The 25,789-nt window shown below is 36.2% G+C and overlaps 1 protein-coding gene across 6 annotated transcripts; it reads left to right on the top strand.

The window, feature by feature from the left end:
• Window positions 1–184: 184 nt before the first annotated feature.
• Window positions 185–25,151, top strand: LOC143246473 (uncharacterized). 6 transcript variants are annotated; one of them, XR_013025986.1, is made up of 2 exons: window positions 185–1,297; window positions 2,658–3,476. XR_013025986.1 is itself a non-coding variant. In XM_076493241.1 (2 exons), the coding sequence occupies exons 1-2, from the start codon at window positions 1,246–1,248 to the stop codon at window positions 22,215–22,217; spliced, it is 1,575 nt and encodes a 524-aa protein (XP_076349356.1). In that variant the 5' UTR covers window positions 239–1,245; the 3' UTR covers window positions 22,218–25,151. The 6 variants fall into 6 exon arrangements, 3 of the variants coding, with proteins under 3 accessions (XP_076349356.1, XP_076349357.1, XP_076349358.1); XR_013025987.1 differs by having other exon boundaries at window positions 185–1,265; XR_013025988.1 differs by having other exon boundaries at window positions 185–1,255.
• The last annotated feature ends 638 nt before the right edge of the window (window positions 25,152–25,789 follow it).

Below are 25,789 nucleotides of genomic sequence, written 5' to 3' on the forward strand. Positions count from 1 at the left end.
AGTAAAGTAATTTGTGTTTTAAAACCCTTTTATTTCAAGAAATTTACATTGAAGAGCCTGCGAAAACAGGTGCGGGAACATAAGGTTTGACAAAACATGTTACCACGTGATGTACGCATTAGGAGAATGTGGTTCTGAAAATAACCACGGAGGACAGGTGGACTTATTGATATAAATAGACAAGAACAGGTGTATGTTACTTTCAACACAATATCATAAAAGAAATGCAAGTTGATATATTATTATTCAAATAGGTCGTTACTTGGTGATATAAAAATTATATTCAACGAAATTTATTTACGTATAGACTGTAACCAAGAGTTGGCGGTGGGTGGTGATGACTAGCTTCCTTCCCTCTAGTTCAACACTGCAAAATTAGGAACGGCTAGCGCAGGTAGTCCTCGTGTTGCTTCTTTTACTCAAAATAGTTACCAAACTGTATTCCATATAAAATACACCCGTCGTACGTAAATCCAAGCAGTAATTGAATAAGTAAGAGTATTATAAATTACAAGCAGATGAACTTTTTCTTATAACTTAAATTGAGGGGAGAGAGATTCTTAGAACTATTATTACTATACATAATATAACGACGATTTCTAAGTGCTTTAATTGATTTTGAAAATAGAGTCGTTTTTTATTATGTGCTTTTGATAATATTCTGCTACTTTATTTGAAACATACTACAAATCTAATTAGGGACGCTTCGCTTTTTTGTGGGTATTTGGGCATGTTGAATTTTTAAATACTCAGGAGGGTCAGGTGCACAAAACCTCTTTCTCCTTATTAGGGACCTACATCATTTCTAACTACTCAAAACACGCGCCATCAATCCAACTTAAAGTGTTTTCCTTACTGTATGCTCTACGTTGAAAAACAGTATTTAAATGTTTCTATATAGATTCTCAGTAAAATTGTATCATAAAGAGTGATGTTTGAAGTCACGAAACTGGTAGAAGAGAGAAAATCGAATAGTCTGATGTTTGTTTGGTTTGAATTTCGCGCAAAACTAGACGAGGGCTATATGCGCTAGCCGTCCCTAATTTAGCAGTTTAAAACGAGAGGAAAAGCGCCTAGTCATCACCATCCACCGCCAACTATTGGGCTACTGTCTTACCAATAACTATTGGAATAGACAGCCACGTTATAACGCTTCCACAGCTGAAAGGGCGAACATGCTTGGTAAGGTGGAGATTCAAACCCGTGACCCTCAAATAACAAGGCGAGCGTCCTAATCACCTGATCATGCTGAGCGGTATAGTCTGGTATTCAGTTACTTTGTTAATTGTAACCATAGGTGAATATAACTGACATTTTGTCTATATATATATATATATATATGTATTTGTGTGTCTGATAATGTAAGATATGGTATTTAACGAGCTTTATCATCTCACCTAAACCGTGTAATAACAAAACATGCATTTGTACATCTCACATGGTTTCTACTTCATTTTCAGTATGCTGCTGTCACTTATGCAAGTCTGAATTTTAAAGCATATGTTAATATAATATGTCAAAATATTCATTACTATTAATGAGAAGAATTCAAACTGGCTCCTATGAGAGTTTTGGATTAGGGTTAACGTATGGATATGATGATGATATTCGCTCTACACGAAAGTTGTTCTTCTGTGAATGTTTGGAACGTCTTTTCTCATCTTTTGCTAGTGAACCTACGATAGCAAGCAGGGTAGGATGATATCCTACGTCTGAGAGAATGTCAGTGAATTCCATGGGCTTTAACTGTATATTAGAGGTTAAAATCTCAGGACATTCACCATTTTGTCAAGTAGTTTTTATAATCTTCCCATCAGGTGGCTACAAAACGATATACAGTGGAACCCTTCTAAACGGCCACCTCTCAGATTCGGTCACCCCTTGAAAGCGGTCATTCAATCACAGTCCTTTTTTTGTTTACATAATCCCTAATTATGTACAGTGGAACCCCTCTAATCAGGCCAGTTTGTCTCAGTCCCGAATGTGACTGCTTTAGAGGGGCTCCACTGTACTACTACTTTTGTGGCTAATTAGTAGTGCATAAAACACCAAATATTTGTTATTTTTGTTTGGGCGGATTTTGGCTCTAACAGGGTGGACACTTTCAGCTCTCTCGTGATTAATGGACGCAACTGTAACTTTCCATGTTTATAAAATATTGTTTACTGATTGGTCTACCCTAAGAGTTTTGCTGTGACTGTATGTGTCATACGTGATTTACATGTGGAAATCTTATTTGCATAGCGTTGAACGATTGCAGCAGTTTTATTACTAAAACAAACGTGTTCTCGATATTTACACGAGCAATAAGTATGAAACGATGTCCGTTAGTCGATCCTTTTTCACCCTTTAAACCTTGGAACGGAATTATATGCGTATATTTTGTTATGGCAAAGTCACATCGGACTATTTGCTGTGCTCACCAAGGTAAAACCGAAAACTTAACAGTGAAACAGAATTAAAAAATAAGTGGTGGTTTAAGTTGATAACCTACAAGAAAGTTACTAAAAATGCACATCTTCCACAATAACATAAATTAAACTGAAAAAAGAAAGGACAATAACTTAATTGTTGACAGAATGCATAAAGAAACATTTCGATAATGATGTACAGTATAGTTTAATGATATTTAACAGAATGTTTTTGTTTTTTTATAGCAAAGCTACATTGGGTTATCTGCTGAGTCCACCGAGGAGAATCGAACCCTTGATTTTAGCATTGTAAAACCGAAGACTTATCGCTGTACGAGCGGGAAACCAGAATCTTTTTGAATTTCGCGCAAAGCTACATGAGGACCATCTGCGCTAGCAGTCCCTAATTTTGCATTATAAGACTAGAGGAAGGCAACTAGTCATCACCGCCAACTCTTGGGCTACTCTTTTACCAACGAATAGTGGGATTGACACTGTCTTTGCCCACTGCCAGAACTCAGCTGCTCGCAGTGCATATGCCTAATTAATGTGTCATTATGTACAAGTGTGAACCAAACGTTAAATTTTGTAATTTTGGAAGGTGGTAAATAAATTAAAGATCAGATACCTAGAGAAAAAATGCCATGAAAAATTGTTTCTCTCATAAAGAAAACTCGGGATGTTTTTTAATATTACCTTATAAAATTAAAACACATACGTTATTAAGATATGGATTATTAGCTAAGATTTTAGTTTGGCTTTGAATTTCGCGCAAAGCTACACTAGGCCTATCTGCGCTAGTTGTCCATAATTCAGCAGTGTAAGACTAGAGGAAAGGTAGCTAGTCACCAGCACCCAGTGCCAACTCTTGGGCTACCCTTCTACCAAAAAATATTGAGATTTATCGTTACATTATCACGGCTGAAAGGGTGAGCATGTTTGGTGTGACAGGAATTATCTCGCAGCCCTCAGATAACGTACGAGTCAAGCGCCCTAACTACCTGGCCACACTGTGCCATGCTATGAGTTTGTGTTAAACTGCTTGGTATAAAATAAACAAAATGTAATTTAATTAAATTTCGAATGTAAATTTGACGAAAAAAATATTTTTTACAAAATAAAAGTTTTAAGACAGTTTTGACTGAGTAATGAAAAACTTTATTATAAATGTACGATATTTCGATAGGATCATGTTATCCTCATACACGGGTAATTTACAAACACGTGAATATATATACCGTATGGAACAAAGATGTCACACGACTGTGATCGCTTCACAGCTTGATAAAGTATTTTAGTACCCCGAGGTGTTGGTTTAGGGCAGGGGTTCTTAACCAGGGGTGCGAAGATGATTCCCAAGGGGTGCGAGGATGCCCATGAATAATTAAAGCAAATCTATATTTTTACATAAGAGTATGCTTTATATTTCTCCTAAGAAGAAACATTTTTGCGTCAGCAGTGTTCCGAGATAAAGTTAAACCTAAACCTGATTTCCTAATGAAGTGGTAAAGTTGCATCAGATTCCAATACAGGGTAAACAAACGGGTATGTCATTTGGATAGACGAGGAAGGGACGCGTACAGGACACGTGCGCAACACGGAGAGAGAGGGAGGTTATCATCACGTCTCAGTCCACACCACCCATCCGTGCCATCAACACGTGAGTTATGGTCTCCCTGTTTCAATGTTGTTGTTTTTTTCTGATGCATAACAGTAGGGTGGAAGATTGGTTATGTATTATTTCAGATTTTGCTTTCTACACATTTATTTAAATGAGCGATGGGTTGTTTACATAACCTACATCATCACTGTAGCAGTGTAGCCGTTACAATATTTTCATAGAATGTATTGTCATGCCTACAAATCTACTGATTAAACTAGGTATTTCAGTCTCTCCATCACATATTTTAGAGATAATTCATAAAAAAAAGAAAACACCTACACATGAATGTGTTTCTTTTCCAGATTTGTCTGCAGTATGTCGAAGAAACGAAAGTGGAATGACGAATATGTCAAGTTTGGTTTCACCTGTACTACAGAGAAGGATGGGACACAACGTCCACAGTGTATCCTGTGCAGCACACTCTTCTCCAATGCGAACTTGAAGCCATCAAAGCTTGATGAACATTTCAAGAACAAACATGGTGGCAGGGATGCAGGAAATGACATTGTGACATTAAAGGTCAAAAGAGCTAGGTTTGATCAAGTTGGCACATTGCCGACTTATGGATTTTCGCCAACAGAGAAACCTTTACTGCGTGCTTCTTATGAAGTTGCATACCAGATTGCTAAATCAAAGAAACCCCATACAATTGGTGAGGAACTGATCAAGCCATGTGCCCTTGAAATGGCAAAGATTGTTCTCGGCAAGGAAGCTGAGAAGAAACTCCAACAAGTGTCTTTGTCAAATGATGTAATCCATAACCGAATCATCGACATGAGTGTTGACATCCTGGAACAAGTTGTAGCTGACATCAAGGCTAGTCCAGTTAAGATTAGCCTACAAGTGGATGAATCAACAGATGTATCCAACTGTTGTCAGCTATTGGCAGTAGTTCGTTACGTGAAGGAGAAAAAAGTGGAAGAAAGTTTCCTTTTCTGTCAGTCCTTAAAGACAACTGCACAAGCTATAGATGTGCTTAACAAAATACAAGAATTTTTCTCAAGAAACGAACTTCACCTTGACAAAATTGGTTCAATATGTACAGATGGTGCACCAGCAATGCTGGGCAATCGTTCTGGGTTTGCTGCATTAATGAGGAAAGAAGTTCCTAATCTGAAAACCACTCACTGCTTTCTTCATCGTCACTCTCTTACAGCAAAGACATTGCCCCCAGATCTCAAGAAAACTCTGGATATTTGTGTCAAGATTGTAAACTTTATTCGCAGCCGAGCTTTGAATCATCGATTGTTTCAGTCACTTTGTGAGGAAATGGGTCAGGAACACACTGTTCTTTTGTGCCACACTGAAGTGAGGTGGTTGTCACGTGGTCGTGTGCTGTTTCGTGTGTTTGAACTGAGAGGAGAAATTCATCAGTTTCTCCGTGAAAGGGTACAAGAACTGGCTATATATTTCAAAGAACCTAGTTTTGTTCAGATGCTTGCCTATTTGGCTGATGTGTTTTTAGCTCTCAATGAACTCAATCTCTCTCTGCAAGGAAGGGGACTCAACATTGTGACTGCAAGCGCGAAATTGGCTGCATTCAAAGAAAAACTTGTCTTGTGGATAAAGCGTTTGAAGATGGGGAATTTGGCAAATTTCCCCTGCCTGGAAGAGACAGTCACAGAAAATTCTACCCTGCATCCAGACTTTGTTGCAAAGTTGTTGAACATATGCAGATGCTGCGTACTTCATTTGAGGGTTACTTCTCGTGTGGAGAGCTGCAAATCTATGACAACTGGATCCTGAATCCTTTCATGCAGAATTTGGAAGATGTCAGCGGCATCAAGGAAGATCTCATCGACCTTAGACACAATCGTGAAATCCAAATGGAGTTCACCAATAGTCAGCTGGAACACTTCTGGGCTTCTCAGCTGGAAGCATACCCTGCATTAGCGAAGAAAGCTCTTGAAGTGCTGGTACCATTTGCAACTACTTACTTGTGTGAACAAGGATTTTCTTGTCTACTTCACATCCAAACAAAATGCAGAAATCGGCTGAATTCTGAACATGACATGCGAGTGGCACTCAGTACAAAGACGCCAAGATTTGATGCCATCATAGAGAAAAAACAGCAGCAACGAAGTCACTAAGTTTACTGTGCATTACAGGCTAAATAAAAACATCATTAACAAAACTGAAATTAATTTTTCATTATGTACCCTGAATTTTTGTCTTGAAAAAAGGTATGCTGTATGTATGAAGATTAAAAAAAAATTTTGATTACATCAACTTTGTATTTTTAGCTTTTTTTATATTTAAGTTTCCAGGGGGTGCGAGAAATGATTACTGATTTGAAAGGGGTGCAAACACTGAAAAAGGTTAAGAACCATTGGTTTAGGGTATGGCTGCTTTGTTTAATTAAGATAACTTCCTTTACTCTGCGTTTATTGATGTTTGGTCTTTTATTTAAAATTATAGCATTTTGTATATACATACTGAGGTTTCCTTAGTTGCAATGGTGGTAAATGTTAGTGGATATTTTAAAACAAAATAACAAAACTTTTACTTTTCTTTTTCCTGAGCAGAAAGTGTTATTTACCAATTACTTATGCCTGAAGCAAATGGAAAAGACCTATTTCTCTCTTCAAACTTTGCTTTTGTGACCTGGGAGCGTATAACGAAATCATGGTGGAAGACTATATTTGGGGGCTGATACATGAAAGTGATTTACATTACAGTCGCAAATATCAAAAAACTACTCACTTCTAAACATTTTTGTATAACTTTAGTATAGATACATGTAAATCTTGATTCATATGTTGTTTTATTCAGACTTTATGTAAACGAAAATATGCAAATTTGCCAGTTTTTACATAGAAAATAGGTTAATTTCTAAATTTCATTATCCAGGTCACAAAAGCAAAGCTTGAAGGGAATAATGACCATTTTCTGTACTTTTACAACATAAGCAACAAAATCTGTGTTACATAGAGTCATGTTTAGTGAATTTTTTCCCCAATGTTTACTGGTTTCTCTGATGTAGAATCCTGGTTTCTAAACGACATTGATTTTTTTTCGATTCTATGTAAGTTTGGTTTAATAATGTTTTTAGTTTAGGGCTGAGTTTTGGTGTGAATTTGAAATCAACAAGAATTTTATGTTAAATGGCAAGTTTTCCCTAAGTGTTATTTTTTAACTGATGTCAGGAATAAATCGTAAGCTCCGATGTCGTATTGTGTTGCTTAATGGATCAGTGTCAGTTTTGTTTAGTATTTGAATTTTGAGGTTTGTTCTGGTGGTTGTGTGGAAATGTTTCGACAGTGCTAAATCGTAATTTTTTGGTGTGATTGAAGATATGCATAGATGAAGAAATCAACTCTATAAATTATTTTTAATCTTAACATTAAAATCGCTTTCCACTCTGACGAGTAAAAAATATTAGATATATTCACGGACAAATCTTTTTTATTTAGTTTATTAAAATACTTCGCTAAAAATATGATTTTTTATGTGAAAACCTTATAACGTTTACTGAAAGTCTGCAAATTTTGTGAAAATAAACTTACTACATTAAAAGTTAGTACCATAAAAACTATTATGACTTTAACCGAGTACAAAGAGGACATGTGGTAGGTCAAATTGACCGAGTCGTGTTGAGAGAGATACTTAGTGTATGTGTTTGTTGTGTGTGTACTGTTAATTCAGCAAACTTTTTTTCAAGATTGCTGCTATGATCCCGAGAGCTATATCATTGAATTTTAAAGACTAGTAGTTTTCTCCATAGAAAAATAGTTGCTTAGTGTAAAACCTGCAAAAGTAAGGTCACTGATGGGGCAAATACTACTTCACATTTTGTGCGCTGAGAGGCGAGTAACTTTTCACGTTATCTATATTACATCCTGTATTGAAAATACTGTCTAGACCTAGTCTAGGTTCATATTACAATGTAAATACGGTTTACTCAATGCAAGTCTTCATATTTTTGTTGCAATACCAGCACATACTTTAATCATAACTTAAATGCACATTGAAGGGCCTGAATTTCACCCCACCCCACCCCAAATACAATTCCAATAAAGTGTCAGATTTGGAAATAAGAGGATCGAATTAGTATGTAAGTTAATAAAAATAAAATGAAAATGACAGCGTTGAATTGTCCTTTTTGGCATTTAAAAAAAAGTGTAACACTACCCACACTTTCATATTTATATGTTTCTTTTATTTGTGGGAAATAATAATTGTGAGTTGATAAATATACTTGATATGAAGAGATCTTATCTTGTTACTATAGCTTACCACAACAATAACTTGAATTTTGTTTTTAAGTATTCATATTTCATAAGTTAATAATTGCTTGATATTTCAATATAAATATGTTCAATGTGATATATATATACGATTAATATGCTTAATCATAATAATATCAACTGCCCATAATTACGTGCCCACTTCTGATGGATTTATTAAAAGTACTGTAAAGCTTAAAAGAGAAAAGCAATATTTTTCTGTCAAAATGCATGTAAGTCAGGCATCAAAATTAAAAGGTCATTTAGAAGTCATATTGTCAAAAAAAAAACACTAAAATTTTGTCACATTTGAAAAGTTTATGACTGATTTCAATTAAACATGCATGGCCCAAGTCACACTCATCCATCAAAGTCTACTTATTTTTAGGACTTATTTCAAAGTATGTTAAACTTTCACAAATCTGCCTTTATCTCACCTTACCTGTTTTGTTTCTTCTTTTTTGAAATAATTAAAATATTTTATTTTTATTTAACTTATTGCACAGATATAAAGAGTATTGTAATTTAAAAACAAGAGTAGAAATCAAGACAAAAGACTAGTTACATCCATTGTAACTAACACAGTACTGGAGTATCATATCCTACTCAGCGAGCCATTACCGAGGCATTTATATCTACCTTTATTAGTAACTGTGGGATGCCACTGTCAATAACTGAACATAGTTTTCACAACTTTATAAGTATTTCAGATATCAAGTATTAGCCAGTTAATATCATCCCACATGGTTACAAAACAACAAGATCTCATCAAGACCAAACTACAAGAAACATCCTGGGTTTCTTCCACTGAAAATATCTGGTCAGAGAGACAGATGAGAGGTTTTCTTGGTGTGACTGCAATTGAAATAAAGAAGTCTGCCATAAATCTGAAGTCATACTTGTCAAGTTGTAGCAGATTTATAGGTTCCCACACAAGTGAAAAATAAGCGAGGTATTTGAAGCCACCTGTGACGAATTTGTAATATAAAACAAAATGGACTATACTATATGTGATAATACATCAAACATGAAAAAAGCGTTTACTGTGTACATCCCCAGAACCACTGATGATAATGTAGGACCTACAAGTGCTGATGACCCCGATTATGACAGTTTATGGGAAGAACTACAGGAAGAAAACTAGCATGGCACTGACAGGCTGAAGGAAAAAAAAAGCAATCAACCTCGCCATAAGTAAGGCTTAAAAGTGATGTATTTTGCTGAATTCCAGTTACTCCTTCAAAAAAAATCCATTGAAAAGTGCCTGAGCCTAATAAAGCGATTCTTGCTCTAAACTGCACCAGATGGAACCCATGTAGTTAGATTAAACCATCAGGCATTATGCTATCTCCTAGAAGACGCAACATGTAAAAAGGTAGTTTCCAGCAGCAGAGAATGGAGCCAGTTGCAAAGACTAGTCACTATCTTGGAATCCTTCTATGAAGCAACGAACCTGATGCAAGGAGAGCATTTGTCACCATAAGCCCTATCCAACCACGTGTTTTGTCATTAAAGCATGATCTACATCAAATGTTAATGGCCTAATCAGAACTCTCAAAGACTCATTATGGAAAATATTTCAAGAAGCCTTTGTCACCGCACAAATGAAGGAATCAACACAGGAAAGTGCCAATTTCTGCTGTTTGGTTATCCCATTTATCTCTTTTGAGCAGTACTTGATCCAGCATTTTGCATGATTTGAATCGAACATGATGTTTGGCATCAGAAAAACTGAATAATAAGCTCAAGAAACTTGCAAAATCTAAATATCATTAAAATAACAACAGCTGTTTGAGCCATGAGAGTGAAATATGAAGTGTGGGCTTGTTTTAAGGAAGCCGTTTGTTTGAATAAAAACAAATGAAGACGATGAGACGGCTAAAATACCTTTAAAATATGAGAGGCGTGCTGAATGGTACCAACTATGTTTTAAAAATATATGGTGTAAATTAAACGAAAATTAATATTAGTTGTTTAATACGCATTATGAATGTGACCCAGATCCAGTGAAGCTAAATTTGAACATTATCAAATATAACTCATCAGTACTTTCAGATTTTGTGCTCTATCAGCATTGCATGTATGTTTACTTATATATAATCTGCTAAATGTTTATAACCATTTCAGTGATGATGATTCATATTCATTGAGTCTAACCATCGCTAGATCAGTTCAAGTTAGAAATAACAGATGAATGAAAATTTAGATTACAACTTGCTTTAATTTTGAGTTTCTTCCAAATATTCATCATGCAGATTTGCTCATGACCCAGGTCAGTACAGTTCTGAAAGAAAACGACACTAGAATCCAGGAGGGAGATATTCCATCCCAGAATGTCCCTCGACTTTTTGCAAGGTATAAAAGGAGCAGGCACTGTGGTGAGGCTTCTATGATATTTGTATCTTTAAAACTAAACAGATACTTCAAAATGTACCAGAAATTTCAAAATGATCCAATGCATCTCTTCACTTCTCAACAAGAACAACCTCTCTAGACTGTTTCCTGTACCTATCAGAGTGCTGACTGTTCCCGCTTCTAGTTCTCTTCTTGAACGAGTAAATGTTCAGTAATGGAGGCACCATTGTGCATGGTCAGGGAACTTAAATCGGAACCTAGAGGTCGCAGGTTCGAATCCCCTTTCCACCAAACATGCTCGCCCTTTCAGTCATGAAAGCATTATAAAGTGATGATCAATTCCACTATTCGTTACTAAAAGAATAGCCCAAGATTTGGCGGTGGGTTGTGATGACTAGCTGCCTTTCTTCTAGTATTTCGGTGCTAAATTAGAGATTGTTAGTGCAGATAGCCCTAACGTAGCTTTGTGCAAAATTCGAGCAAACGAAATCTCATGATGCGCCTTCATAGAGCTAAGCGTAGTGACAAAATGTCGCCTCAGCTGATATTTCTAAAGTATAATAGTTTTTAGATATAAATTGTATTTCTTTCTCGTAGTCAATGATATGACACACTTTGATGCAGATATTAAGCACAAGCACACTACTTGGAGACCTTGTAGTGTAGCTTGTTCAAAATAAAAGCTAGTTAATACTTTATTTACCAAGTTGTGTAACTCAATTGGATTTTCACCACCATTAACTGTTGCATATGAAACATAATATATGTTTACTTATGGTAAACAGAGTACCATCAGTTTACCTTGACACAACATCAGTTTCAAATGATATCCATCTTAGTTAATTTATGTATATTTGAAAATTTCCCATCCAAACAAACTATTATTAAGCCTGTGAAAACTAAAATGTGGGTACATTATTTTGGCTCTCATAACAAACCAAGAAAGTGGTATAGTGCACTTTCTTCCTTATACAACATTTGGCTAGCTCACAAACAGATTTTTAACAATATGATTTGACTTGTGACTTACCCAAAATGACTTGTTACTTGACTTTATCTTGCAAATTATGACTTGTTAACAACTCTCTAGGTAAGTTGGGCTTATGTACCTTTAACGTCAGAATTTATGTCCAAACCTTGCTCATGAAGCACTCATGAACATACCCTATACTATAGTAAACATTACTGAAAAAACGTATTGATTCATAATCATCGTCATGTGGACTGGATTTGGCATTGTTTTTACAAAGTACCTAAAAAGAACCCACCCTTCCAGTAACACAACACAATACAACATTGGTGTTAGAAGTGTAATTATTTTGGTAAAAGTAAAATACGGTTTTGACCAAACTTCAAGGAGATAGCATGATTACGAACTGAGATCGAAACTTTGCTGGAGATGGTGAAACACTTAAAAGAAACTCAAAAGGAAAGAGACAGAAAATTGAATGAAAAGTAAGAAAAAAAGAAAGTAAAATCTGAAGAAGGACAGGGAACCTCTCAGTTTGTTGTGTTACTATTTGAATTATGTAATGCACTTACTACATAACAATTACCAATGGAACATATATTTCTGAAACACCCCAGAATATCGTATTCATATACGTGGATGGTATAATCACACATAGGAAAACGTTTGACATTATTTAAAACTACAATTTACAATACTGCTCATGGATCTGACATATTTCCATAAATAAGGCTGATTCAAAGTTTTTTCATGTCTCGGACTTGACTAAAGCTACATAGGCACCCAAAATCTTGAAATTAATTTATTTACGAGGTTCTTTGCTAAAATTTCTAATTTTTCGTTTGGAATAGTATATGTGTCTAGATATTTTGTGAAATAGTTATTCGCAGTCTTGATGTATCTTTTCCTACTGTTACTCTATGGTAGATATCCAAACACTTAGACAATAACTCTCTCAAGTGGTACTCCAGCACTGTAGCTGTATATGGTGTTTCTTTCATAGACATTTTTGCTCATAACATTTTTGTTGTTTTTAAAACTAATTATTTGAATATCTCTAACATCCGACCAAGTAAAAGTGTTCTCTTCGTTTCTCCAGTGTTTTCTTGATACTTAATACTTGATACTTACTGCTGGGAGGTCATGAAAAAGACAAAGTGTTTCGTATTGTAGAGATTGACATTTTTCCTCTACGCTGGTATCTTTCCATATATAACAGAATACGCTATTTGTATGGATAATGAATCACACGATACTTACTACATATTTATTTAAAGGTTTACGGAGAGGCTCCTTGGACAATGGGTTTCACATACTATTTTTAATCTGCAGATTAATTGGTTTTAAACTTGTATCTTTCAATTGAGTTTTTGCCACATTAGTCCCTTATCACTTATAAACATCAAATATTGGACCATACACTGTTGTCCTTCGGATTGATCATCTCAACTATCTTGTGGTTTGCTCTTTTTCACACTGTTTATATTATTCATTAACACAGTCTTTATGGTTCTGTTCTTTCTTGTTCCTTTGACCTAAAGACTCATTTTTAGAGTAATCTTTATTTTCTGTACACATGTAAAATGTTACATTTATATACATGGTGGTACTAATACATGTATTAGACATCAGGTATTATTTTTGCCACCGAGTCCAATATCACTAAGCAGTATAAATATTTTCAAATATTTTCTTCATTCAATTTTTGAAAGTGAATATAATATATACTTATGCTGTTATTGAGACCATCAAAACTTGGGATTGCTATTCATCACCTGTTACGTCTCATCGCACCCCGCTGGTACAGCGGTAAGTCTATGGATTTACAACGCCAAAATCAGAGGTTCGATTTCCCTCGGTGAGCTCAGCAGATAGCTCGATGTGACTTTGCTATAAGAAAAACCAACACACCTCTTGTCCTATGGAAACTCGATAGAACTAAGAATAACATCAGTGAACATCCACTAGAAAATAAACCAATAATTCGAACTCTCTGTTGAACTGGGCGTGTCTGAAATTTCCCGTTTGAGCGTCAACTACTGCATTGTTGTGGATAATGAAACTTTGTGCAATTAAGGTAATTACAAACCAGCACGGTATTTTAATAACCCAGAAGTACGGGTATCACATACAGTACAAAAATAGTCTGTGCAGCTGTTTTAAAGTTTGTTTGTTTGTTGTGTTTTTTCTTTTTTACTTACTTCTTCCATTTGTATCACATAATTCCATCTGTAGCGAAACGTCACGCCAAAAATTGTCAATGTTGAAAACCACGGTAAGAGTGATGCCATTTGTAGAATTCATTTTACTGTGATCTAAGCCTTGGTGGCTTCTAGTCGTGGTAATATACCGGTATTGGAATATCGTCCGACTGGATTAGAGCCTAATATTACTGGGTGTATTGTGTGTATCACGAAACAGTATCACGAAAGGTAAGGCATAAGGAATATTTAACCGTATTCTCGCCTAAAACTTAGGAATAGAATATTTACTGGCTGCTCAATTCTTTTAAGTGGTAGCTAATGGCTTTAAGCTACCATATTTATGCATATTTATGCACAGAACAATTACTAAACAAAACAAAAAGCATTGTTTTGTTACAAAACTCAATGTAGTTGCGTTATAACTTTTTATGTGACGACTTATCTTCACCAGCAGTCAGGACCGTCGACAGTGGGCGAGCGACGGCAACTGCTCAGAGGCCTTAGCTGATGGAATAGATATTTTTTATATTTATTCAAAATTAAGATTTGCAAAAACAAACAATTACATATTTCTTGTTGTTGTTAATGAGACAAATAAATAATATCATAAAAATTAGCGGTTCTGTACTAAAGTCCATTAAATATCTTACCTTTAGGCCAGAATTACTGTTGATGGTTTGTTTGTTTTTGAATTTCGAACAAAGATACTCGAGGGCTATCTGTACTAGCCGCCCCTAATTTAGCACTGTAAGACTAGAAGGAAGGCAGCTAATCATCACCACCCACCGCCAACTCTTGGGCTACTCTTTTACCAACGAATAGTGGGATTGACTGTAACTTTATAACGCCTCCCATTGGTGAAAGAGCGAGCATGTTTGGTGTAACGAGGATTCGAACCCGCGAACCACAAATTACGAGTCGAGTGCTGTAACCACCTGGCCACCTTGGTTTTATTTTGACTATTTAACGGCCTGGCATGGCCAAGCGCGTAAGGCGTACGACTCGTAATCCGAGGGTCGCGGGTTCGCGCCCGCGTGGCGCTAAACATGCTCGCCCTCCCAGTCGTAGGGGCGTATAATTTAACGGTCAATCCCACTATTCGTTGGTAAAAGAGTAGCCCAAGAGTTGGCGGTGGGTGGTGATGACTAGCTGCCTTCCCTCTACTCTTACACTGCTAAATTAGGGACGGCTAGCACAGATAGCCGTCGAGTAGCTTTGTGCGAAATTCCAAACAAAAAAAAAGACTATTTAATAATACCTAAAGCGCGTTGCATGTGTATATATATTGTATTGACCTGCCAATTCTCAGAAAGTAAAATCTAAATTTGGACATCAAGAAAATGTGATTTGTTGTATATGTTAAGACATTCCATTAAACATAACTATCAATAGTTTTACATTATATTCCGACTGCACTTATTTTAAAGCATTATTGCTGTTATAATTACCACTCATTCAATATTTTACTATTTTTGAATGAACTTCGTCGAACTATCTTGCAAATGGCACCAACGAAAATATTATTTCAATAATTGTAAAAAGATTTAATTCTTTCCTTATTTCTCGTGTTGTTGATATTTCATAAAACTGGTTTTGATACATATTATTCATTTATCGGAAAATTTGTGTAATGGGTAATTACAATGTAAAGAACTGTTTGTTTGTTTTTAATCCTAGGCCTAAATTTTCTTTTGAGTGAACTTTAACTCACATCGTTCACATGTGCTTTGAGAGTCATGCGTGACGCTCACATGAAACTCTCATGTAATCTCATACGTTGACCTAAAACAACCGTACGTTGGTGTTGCCACGTCTATTAGCTGTTTATCAAATAAATGTAGTTGTATATCCATATGATACTCAGTCTTTTAGTATTATGGTTTAGCACATAGTGTTGACATTATATCTTCAAGCTACAAATCCTTGTTTTGACTCTCCTAAATATCTCAGACATGGATTCAAAATGGGGAAATGTTAATACAGAATCTTAAACTTGTCTGTTTACTTCTCTTGTGATTCCATTTTCACTTGAAGCTACCCTTCTTGTTTATGTATTTTTAAGATACCTATTACCCCTGTTCAAATTAACAATTTTTAATGTTCTTGTTTTATTTGGTTTTTGTTTGTTCACCATGGACATAAACCTGTATAACAGTAATACTGTCCTATATGACACAACCTTTCGATTGACATCATGCGGATTGAATGGCTATTGCTCCTCTAGCATTGCGTGAGTTTTTTTTTTCTACAAGGATGCAGGTTGTATATATATATATATTCAGGCTTTATTTGGTTCGTTTTGAATTTCGCCCAAAGCTACGCGAGGGCTTTCTGCACTAGCCGTGCCTAATGTAGCAGTATAAGATGAGAGGGAAGGCGGCTAGTCATCACCACTCACCGCCCACTCTTGGGTTACTCTTTTACCAACGAATAGTGGGACTTATTGCACATTATAACGTCCCTACGGCTGAAAGAGCGAGCATGTCTGGTAGGGCGGGGATTTTAAACCGCGATCGTCAGATTGCGAATCGAGCGCCCTAACCGCCTGGTCATACCGGGTCGCAGGCTTTATAACATTTTAAGTTGTATATATACAGATAGTCTTATGAAGTTGTATAGGTGCATCAATGTACATTCAATGCAAATATATGATAATGTGTCATAATGTAACAGCTCATGCATACATATAAGCATTTTAAATATTCCTTGCAGTTGTTATAGTTTCCCGCTGGTACAGCGGTAAGTCTGCGGCTCTACAACGCTAAAATGAGCTGTTTGACTCCCCTCGGGGGACTCAGCAGATAGTCCGAGGTAGCTTTGCTATAAAACCACGCACAGTTGATATATTTCTTCTCCTTTCTGTTGGTCATAGTAAGGTTGGTCGCGGATTTGTTGCAGCTGATAAAATTTTCTCGTAGAGAAGCGACATCCAACAGTTTTTCATAATCGCCAAAAAATTGTGAAGAATATAACATTTTCGACACATGACAAAAAATTTAACTGTATTTTTATAGATGCAGAGAGTTAGAAAATACACAATAATCTTTTCAATTTATTAGTGATATAATTAATTATATTTAAAAATAGGTGGTATAATGTTTGTTTTCTGTTTTTGAATTTCGCACAAAGCTATTCGAGGGCTATCTGTGCTAGCCGTCCCTAATTTAGCAGTGTAAGACTAGAGGGAAGGCAGGTAGTCATCACCACCCACCGCCAACTCTTGGGCTACACTTTTACTAACGAATAGTGGGATTGACCGTCACATTATACACCCCCACGGCTGGGAGGGCGAGCATGTTTAGCGCGACGCGGGCACGAACCCGCGACCCTCGGATTACGAGTCGCACGCCTTACGCGCTTGGCCATGCCGGGCCAGTAGGTGGTATAAAATAAAGCACCAATTCGACACAGGTCAATAGTTGTTTCGCCACATGTAGCAATTGGCAACAGTGTTCGACACCGTGGACTTAGATCGGCATTCTGCACTCTCTACAAGATAAAACATATGCTAATTAACAATTATGAATCGATTACATAAATACACCACCCACCCTCTATTTTTTTTTTATGTAGTTTGGATATTATTACTTCGACTCTCTTCCAGTGTGATGACCCTAAGATCTGGAAAGCCGGCGTTACTATAGACTTTATCTGAAACTAAATATTTTCTATATAAAATATAAAGTTACAAATTTTCAGCCTCAGATCGCTTAGAACCACCATCTCCATCCGGTTCGAACCATTATTGTCATTCTTATAGTCAGATTCAAGGATGGCTACCCTATCATCTATATTTATAAAATTCTCAGTCACGCACTGTTAGCTATAATTCGACACTTTCCATCAGTCATCACCGTAACTACCGATCCGATGCTCGAAACTGAGCTTGTCAGTCGTTTAAACTATGTCGTGGGAGACAGCCTAGACGTTTATGTAACGTATCCTAAATGATCATACAATGGTAAAAAATAACAATAAAACTTATCCAATCAGCAGTGTCGTGTCCGGAAAGGGTAGGAACCCTTACATACATTACGAACCGGGGTATCTCTGAACGTTCGTCTGTTTCCTGTTTCAAAAGCTATGTACGAAAGCAAAACTCAACACTCCTGAAGAGGCGTAAATAATATTCATACCAAATATTATTTTGCAAGCAGAATATTCTACATTATTAGGAATCAATCACACTATCACTCATATTTCTAAACGTGGCATAAGTAAAAGAATAAAAAATGCAGATTTACCGTATGTTATTAATATGCTCAACATTTTATTTTACCACGGGCGGTATAAGTAGTTCAGAGCTTTGCTAGTGGGTGAAAGCAAGAATGCAACATAATTAATATTCTTTAAATCCCACGAAATAATTTAAATCGATAGATTAACGTAAACTTTTCTCGTCACTGGAGACGGGTAGTTTTGTTTTTAAACAAATGGTACGCAACACCAATACAGTTTTTGTTGTTTGGATGCACAAAGCTACATTATGGGCTGTCTGTGCTCTGCCCGCCACGATTTCTAGAGGCGCGAGTCCGTAGACATCCAGCTATGCCAGTAGGAAAGATGGGGGGTCAAAACTATTAAATCCACAATTTATACATATTGTGAAAGCAATAACTATTCCATCTTGATTACAAATTTCAAATTCATCTCATCTGGAAAGTTCATCTATTATACGTGAACTTGAACTTTAAAAGAATAGTAAAGTTTCGCTACAATTCTAAATACTTGTATAATATTCTTACAACTGTTATATTATTCTATTCCTTGTTGGTTGTCTGTATTTTAACAAGCATCTTTTTATTCTGCATTTTAATTGCTTTTTGATACAATGTTTTAATTTTATAAACTTTTGTATCTGATATTTTACCCTGTTCGTATAGCTTGCTAAAAATGAAATATGTATATTCCGAAAGGTTCAAGAATCAAATGTTCGTTTTTGCTGCCGTCATTCTACTGTTTATCAATAATATTCGGTTCCTGTCGAATGAATGTGTCGCTACTGTTACAAAATATATACAGTAAAACTTATTTCAAACTCGTTTCCGGATGACCGTAATTTTTGCTTTTATTTCTCAAAAAATAATAATAATCTGGCATTGTAACAAAGTCGCAAACAAAATTAAACAAGACATAATTAATTTACTTCGATAAATCCAAACTTTTTATAATTGATCTCTTAATTTAGGTCAACAAGATTAAGAAAGCCTTTCAGACAACAGCTGTGACTTTAGTGATAGTTTTAAGATGGGTTATGCCATAGGAAAGCCATGTTTCAACCCCAGAAGAAAAAACAAATATTGATATTTGTTTTTGAATTTTACGCAAAGGTACACGCCATCCCTAATTTAACAGTGTAAGACAATGCATTTAGTCATCACCATCTACCGCCAACTCTTGGGCTACTCTTTTACCAACAAATAGTGGGATTGACCGACCGTTATAACGTCCCTACGGCTGAAAGGGCGAGCATGTTTGGTGTCACAAGGATTCGAACCCGCGACCCTCGGATTACGAGTTGCACGCTCTAACCACCTGGCCATGCTGGGCCAAAAGTGTTAATAAGTGTTACGTTACCTATCATAGACCTAAGGCTGAAACTTATTATCCAAGTTAAGAATAGAACACATTGCTAAACAACACCTCATAAGGTATTTTCCAACCTGAATAAATACCTTATACCAAATTTGGCATAAACGGCAAGATCTGAGACCCCTAAGGTTCAATAAAGAAATCTATAATTTAAAATTAGTGGCTACTGGAAGGGCAACCAGTCAGCAGTAGCCTTCGCATGGGTAATCTTTAACCAAATAGCATGTTTAACCATTATGGTTATAACGCCTCGAGAGCAGGGGACTTTACAATATGTCGCGGCTGAAGCTGATGAGTTTGTTGGTTTGAAATCAAACAATGGGCTATTTGTACCCTGGCTAACAGGGGTATCGAAACCCGGTTTCTAGCGTTCTAAGTCCGGAGACATGCTGCTGTGCCACTTGGGGGCACAGCTAGTACGCTACTCACTTTTCGGGTTTCGACGAAATTATAATGAATATTGTAGGCAATGTGTGTTTATTTGCAACTACTTACGTCCTTTCCTGATGTCCGAGGATAAGGTTAGGCTCTTGACTAGATTATAAAACCTATTTATAATTATGTTAATTTTTACTTTTAAAAGTTGTATCTCTGTCTAATTTCTGCATGTAGCACTTTACAAGTAATAGGTAGTCATTCATTCATTCAATCACCATTAGATTCCATCAAGGAACATAGGGCCGCAATCGCTTGCGGGTTCTTCAACAGGTATTTAAGTAAGTAGGTTGTTTGCCCGCTGCACCGAACCGTCCCTAATTTAGTAGTGTAAGACTTAGAGGAAAGACAGCAAGTCATCACCACCCACCGCCAACTCTTAGGCTACTCTTTTACCAACGAATAGTGGGATTGACCGTCACATTATAACGCCCCCACGGCTGGGAGGCCGAGCATGTTTGGTGCAACGCGGGCATGAATTCGCGACCCTCGGATTACGAGTCGCACGCCTTACGCGCTTGGCCATGCCGGGCCACTTGTGTGTGTGTGTTTCGTATAGCAAAGCCACAAAGTTATCTGCTCAGCCCACCGAGGGGAATCGAACCCTGATTTTAGCGTTGTAAATCCGGAGACATACCGCTGTACTAGCGGGGGTTAATAGGTAGTACTGATATTTTATTTGCTTGTATTTTCTGATTAATTTGTAAAACAGAACCGGTCAATTAAAATGTTATTACTGTTATTGTAAATACTAAAATTAAAATTCAACTAAAATGCACAAGTTTAAAGAATGTTATTCGTTGCAGTGAAGAATTTCTAAGTCAAGAGAAACCAACGGCCATGCTCAGAATAATGTGGCGACGAAGAAGCGCAGTCCTACTGGTGGGAAGTATTGTGATATTACTACATTCTACAGACTTCGGGTCACACCTGGAACCTTACACAAAATTATTACAGTCCAAACGGTCAATAGAAGTTATTAAACAACCCCTTCTACAAATGTTTTTTCACCAGACAGAGAAGAACACACAACCAGATCCGTGGTATGTAACAGATTTCTCATTAAACGAACCAAACTGGAAGACTTCAAAATGGAACGAAAGTCAGCCATCTTACATCTTGAGGGAGCATGATGGATGGGTTGACATGTGGCAGCAAATTTCAAATCAGTTACTTGTTTACTCAGCATACTGGGATAACCGCAACTGGGTGCAAGATGCACCTGTTGTTCGTATCTTTGCATCCAGTATACGAAAATCTGGCTGGCCAGATGAACTTGTTCCAGAGTTATTGACAGCAAAGTGCTTGATGAGGTATGGCCATAATGAACTCGGTGACCTTGTTGTACGGATAGTCAACGCCACGTATGCGAAGCTAACTAAAGAAAACTGGAGTGAGCTTGGTTATGAATTCAAATGCAAAGATCCACTGGGAGGTAATGAAAGTCCATCAGATGTTGCTCTGAGAACAAATAAGTCGGGAGAATCCCAACAACATATGTGGATCAAGGTGCATCGCTTTCAAGCATCTGTAATTCAGGCATTGGACAAACCTACTATAGGGTTATGTGCAAAACCCCTATCATCAGATTTATCTAAGATACCGAATATTGCTTGGCAAATTGCCGATTTCATTGCTTATTATAAAGTCTTGGGAATTTCAAAATTCACATTCTACGATGACGGCGCGCCAGCCGCTGTCAAACGAATACTTTACGACCTATCATACGAAGGTGTACACATACAGCTTTTGCCATGGGGTGTAAATTGGAAAGAAATCAGATTAGCTTGGGGAATTTATCCTGACAACTTCGTCACTAGTACCCAGGATTGTTTTTACAGGAATATGTACAAACAAGATTACACCTTGGTAGTAGGAGTGGACCAGTTTGTGGTTCCTCAGACTAACTCTTCTCTCAGACGTATGATCACAGATCTCTCTCAGGCAGTTGATGATTATTTTGCTGATTTTCGATTTGCCAATGCTTTGTTTTGTACAAACTACCCAAGCAAGACTGTTCAAGACCTTCCGTTCCCCTTGTTGTCCCAGCAGAAGGTCTTCAGACGACAAATATCTGATGGTTATCGAGGAGCCCAGTACATGGGCAGGACCGAAGCTGTGGAGTGGGCGGGCATAAATGCTGTTGGTAAAAGAAAGATTCTTACTCCGGTAAAATGGGTGGCGAAAAATGTTGCCTTTGTACACCAATACGCAGCATCACAACCACCTTCTTTCCAGTGTGGAAATTTCAACGAAGACAAACATGATGGATTTGTAGTTGAAGACAGCCAGATCCCAGTGGTATATGGTCCTAATGTAACTAATTTAGTAAGAGGGTGGAAAAAATATCTAAATTCCTAAAAATACAACAAATTATTAGGTAATACAATAAATATTGAAACGTGAACGTTTCAAGTTTTAAAACAACTACTGCCATTTTCTAGCAAGTAGTAACTGTTTTGACGTCTCTTAACCCTAAAATTACCGATGGAGTTTTCTCCCTAAAATATTGTTGAACACATTCTGAATTATTTATGCATCAAATTACTTGTGGATCTACGAGATTGTTGGTTACAGAGTCCATAATAACATACTAATTACATATAAAGTGTAAGTAAAAATAAAACTAATGCTATAATTAATCAAACTAATTACTGCTGGGACTGTGTATCTTACTCAGAACACGAATAATTTTCTGAACCGTTTTCTGTCGATTATTCAGACAATGCACAGGCAAAGATGTGAAAATCTCAACATGTAAACTCCCACACCTAATGAATAGTATAAAAATCATTTATTAATTTTAAGGTTAATAACACTGCACAACAATTTTTTTGAAAAGTTTTGCTTCCTGAAAAGTTTTTGCTGATTGTGACAGGTACCTGGTGGATATGCACAAATATAGTTTTGGTTTTGCTTCATCACGTTGGAACTCTAAGAAATAGATAGTTAACTGTTTAACAGCAATAACGTATTTAATTGCGTTTATGTTTCTAATACGCTATTAAGTTCAACATTATTAAAAGTGTTTTGCTCCTGATTTTCGTGTGTATTAAATGTCCGGTGCATCACGTTGCAGTGTCCAACAGTAGTCAGCAAGCATTGACGGATTCCAGGTGCCCTGATATCGTTTTTCTATTGTATAAATGTCCTGGTGAAACCAATATTTCAATGAAACGATACGTGATAGAAAAATTTGGATGTGATTTTCGTGATCAGCAGCCAAAAATCTATAAGGAACACCCAACAGTGTTCAAGAAACAAAAACTTTGTTGTGCAGAGTAATCAGTCTACAGGAACCAATCTAGTGACAAGTTTAAAAGCTGTGTTACAAAGGGTGTACCTTTTGTTTTTGTCGCTTACATAAACTTAATATATATATCAACTGTTAATCAAATACTGTTATTTCCAACTCGATGTTAAACGAAATCATTGCATCAAGGTTTGAAAGTTCGCCAACAAACAATAGAAACATCAAGTCCTGTCTGTTTATTCACCAATTTTACAATGCAGCTTAATCACCTGTTGTAGTTATGTAACTAAATTATTTTCTCAAATAAAACTACGATTCTTTGTAAAGTTCTTACATTCCTTCGTTTAGTATGAAGCAAAATATCGGCAGGTTCTGCACATACTATTATTTAGCCAGATAAACAAGCAATCCTTTTAAATTTCATTTATATAAAATGCACATACGATACCAGAGTGAAAAACTATACCACACCAATCTTCTTAATAAAAAAAAAGTTTTCCAACTTAAAAAAAATCTATTCTTTATCAAAAGGCTAGGAGGACCATCTGCAGTTAGGTCACATCAATGTCAAATAAGGAAAAAATAAACATTCTATAGCTTTCTTATGTTTATTTCCCCTTTTGAATAACCAGATTTATCAGTGTAAATTTATATATGAATGTACACCTATAAGGTATTAAAAAACTGTAAGTAGTCCAATATCAAAATCACACAATTTTATGAATTAGTTCTTAATGGTCTCTAGCCTAAAAATAAGAGATGTACTACATGATCTTTCTGTGAATCCATTTATACCACTAAGTTACCTACGTACAAAATAGTGCAAAATTCCAGCATTCAAACACAACATCATGTTTGTTTGTTAAGCACAAATCTAAACAATGGACTGTCTGTGATGTGCCCTTAGCATTACAAGCCTTCAAACTCACTGAGTGCTAATAATAATCCATTAACAATTTGAACAACATTGTCTTTTTTCTAAGTTAAGTACTTCTTTATTTCAGCATATGATTTAGGGTTTTTTTGTTTTGAACTTCTCGCAAAGCTACACGAGGGCTATCTGTGCTAGCCGTCCCTATTTTAGCAGTGGAAGACTAGAGGGAAGGCAGCTAGACATCACCACCCACTGTCAACTTTTGGGCTACTCTTTTACCAAAGAATAGTGGGATTGGCTGTCACATTATAACACTCCATTGCTAAAAGGGGGAGCATGTTTGGTGGGACAGGGATTAGGAGCCACAACTATAAGATTCTCGGTCAAGCACCTCAACCACCTGGCCATGTTAGGTCCAGTACACGATTTAAAATCTAGGTGAACAGCTTAAGAAAACGAGTCCTTAGGAAAATCAGATCACAAAAGAGAAGATATTTCTGAACAAAATACTATATTAAAATTTAAGCAGGTTCTAGGACATCACACGGGTTCCAAATCCCAGAGTAACAGACATATATACAGTTTAGTCATTATCATGTATACATCAAGACAGACAGTGCTGTTCTGTTTTGAATTTCCCACAAAGCTACACGAGGGCTATCTGCACTAGCTGTCCCTAATTTAAGTGTAAGACTAGAGAGAAGGCAGCCAGCCATCACCACCCACTGCCAACTCTTGGGCTACTCTTTTATCAATGGATAGTAGGATTGACCATCATATTATAATGCCCCCATGGCTGAAAGGGGAAGCATGTTAAATGTGACAGGGATTTGAACCTGTGACTCTTAGATTATGAGTCAAGTGCCCTAACCACCTGCCCATACCAGGCCCCAGTGTCATTTCAAAATTCAAATTAAACACCATTGTTGATACTACTTAGTTCTTCCCCTCGAATAAAGCAAAATGATGGAAGGCACACTGTCAATAAAGAATGTGATTTCATTGAAAGATAGAATTGTTCTTTGAGTTTACATCACCCGTGACACCAATTTTTGTTTGTTCTTAAGCACAAAGCAGCACAATGGGGGTTGCTTTTCTCTGCTTACAGGATGTATCAAAAAGATTTTTGGTGTTATAAGCCCACTTACTGCTGAGCTACTGGGGTGTCCTATTAAAACAAATAAAAAAATTTCAGATTGCTTGAACAGATAGAATACAAATATATTACATATTTAATAGAACTATTTCTTTTCAAATAATGCATTGTATGAAAATTTGTGATAAATCTACTAAAACTTTTTTTTTTTTCAAAGGGTTATCTTTCACCTAGAAAAATAGAAATAAAAAAAAGCTATTTCACGTTTATTTACCAAATGGTACCATAAAAGTTGCTATAATTTGTCTTTCTTGTTGTTTATTTAAAACATTATCCAATTAAAGCACTTGAAAGACATCAACACTGAATTTCCTCATATTTTTAATAATGCACGTTCACCAGAAAAAAACATTAATATAACCATAGGAATTACATTTAATTTGGCATTATTTTTTCTTAATTGCTGAACAAGTCTTAAATTAAGTGTAGTTTTTAACCACTATAAAAAATAACTATGAAATGGGTTATGAATGGATTACATAAATTGTTAACTCATTATTTCATTGTTCCATTCTACTGTTATCTAACTACATTATTCACCTATAGTAAATCTGGATATCAATACAATAGTGAATTTATATTATTCAGTTCCTTGACTTAGATGCTCCAAATCGTAAATTACAGAGTGCAACCAAAAAACATAAATTATG

This window comes from Tachypleus tridentatus, chromosome 3 (assembly GCF_004210375.1).
Source record: "Tachypleus tridentatus isolate NWPU-2018 chromosome 3, ASM421037v1, whole genome shotgun sequence".
NCBI lineage: Eukaryota > Metazoa > Arthropoda > Merostomata > Xiphosura > Limulidae > Tachypleus > Tachypleus tridentatus.

Excerpts from the sequence above, each read along its gene's own strand:
- LOC143246473 (XM_076493241.1), top strand. The coding sequence starts at position 1,246 with ATGCTGAGCGGTATAGTCTG. Across the intron at positions 1,266-20,662 it reads ATGCTGAGCGGTATAGTCTG|TGAAGAATTTCTAAGTCAAG; the intron begins GTATTCAGTTAC and ends TATTCGTTGCAG.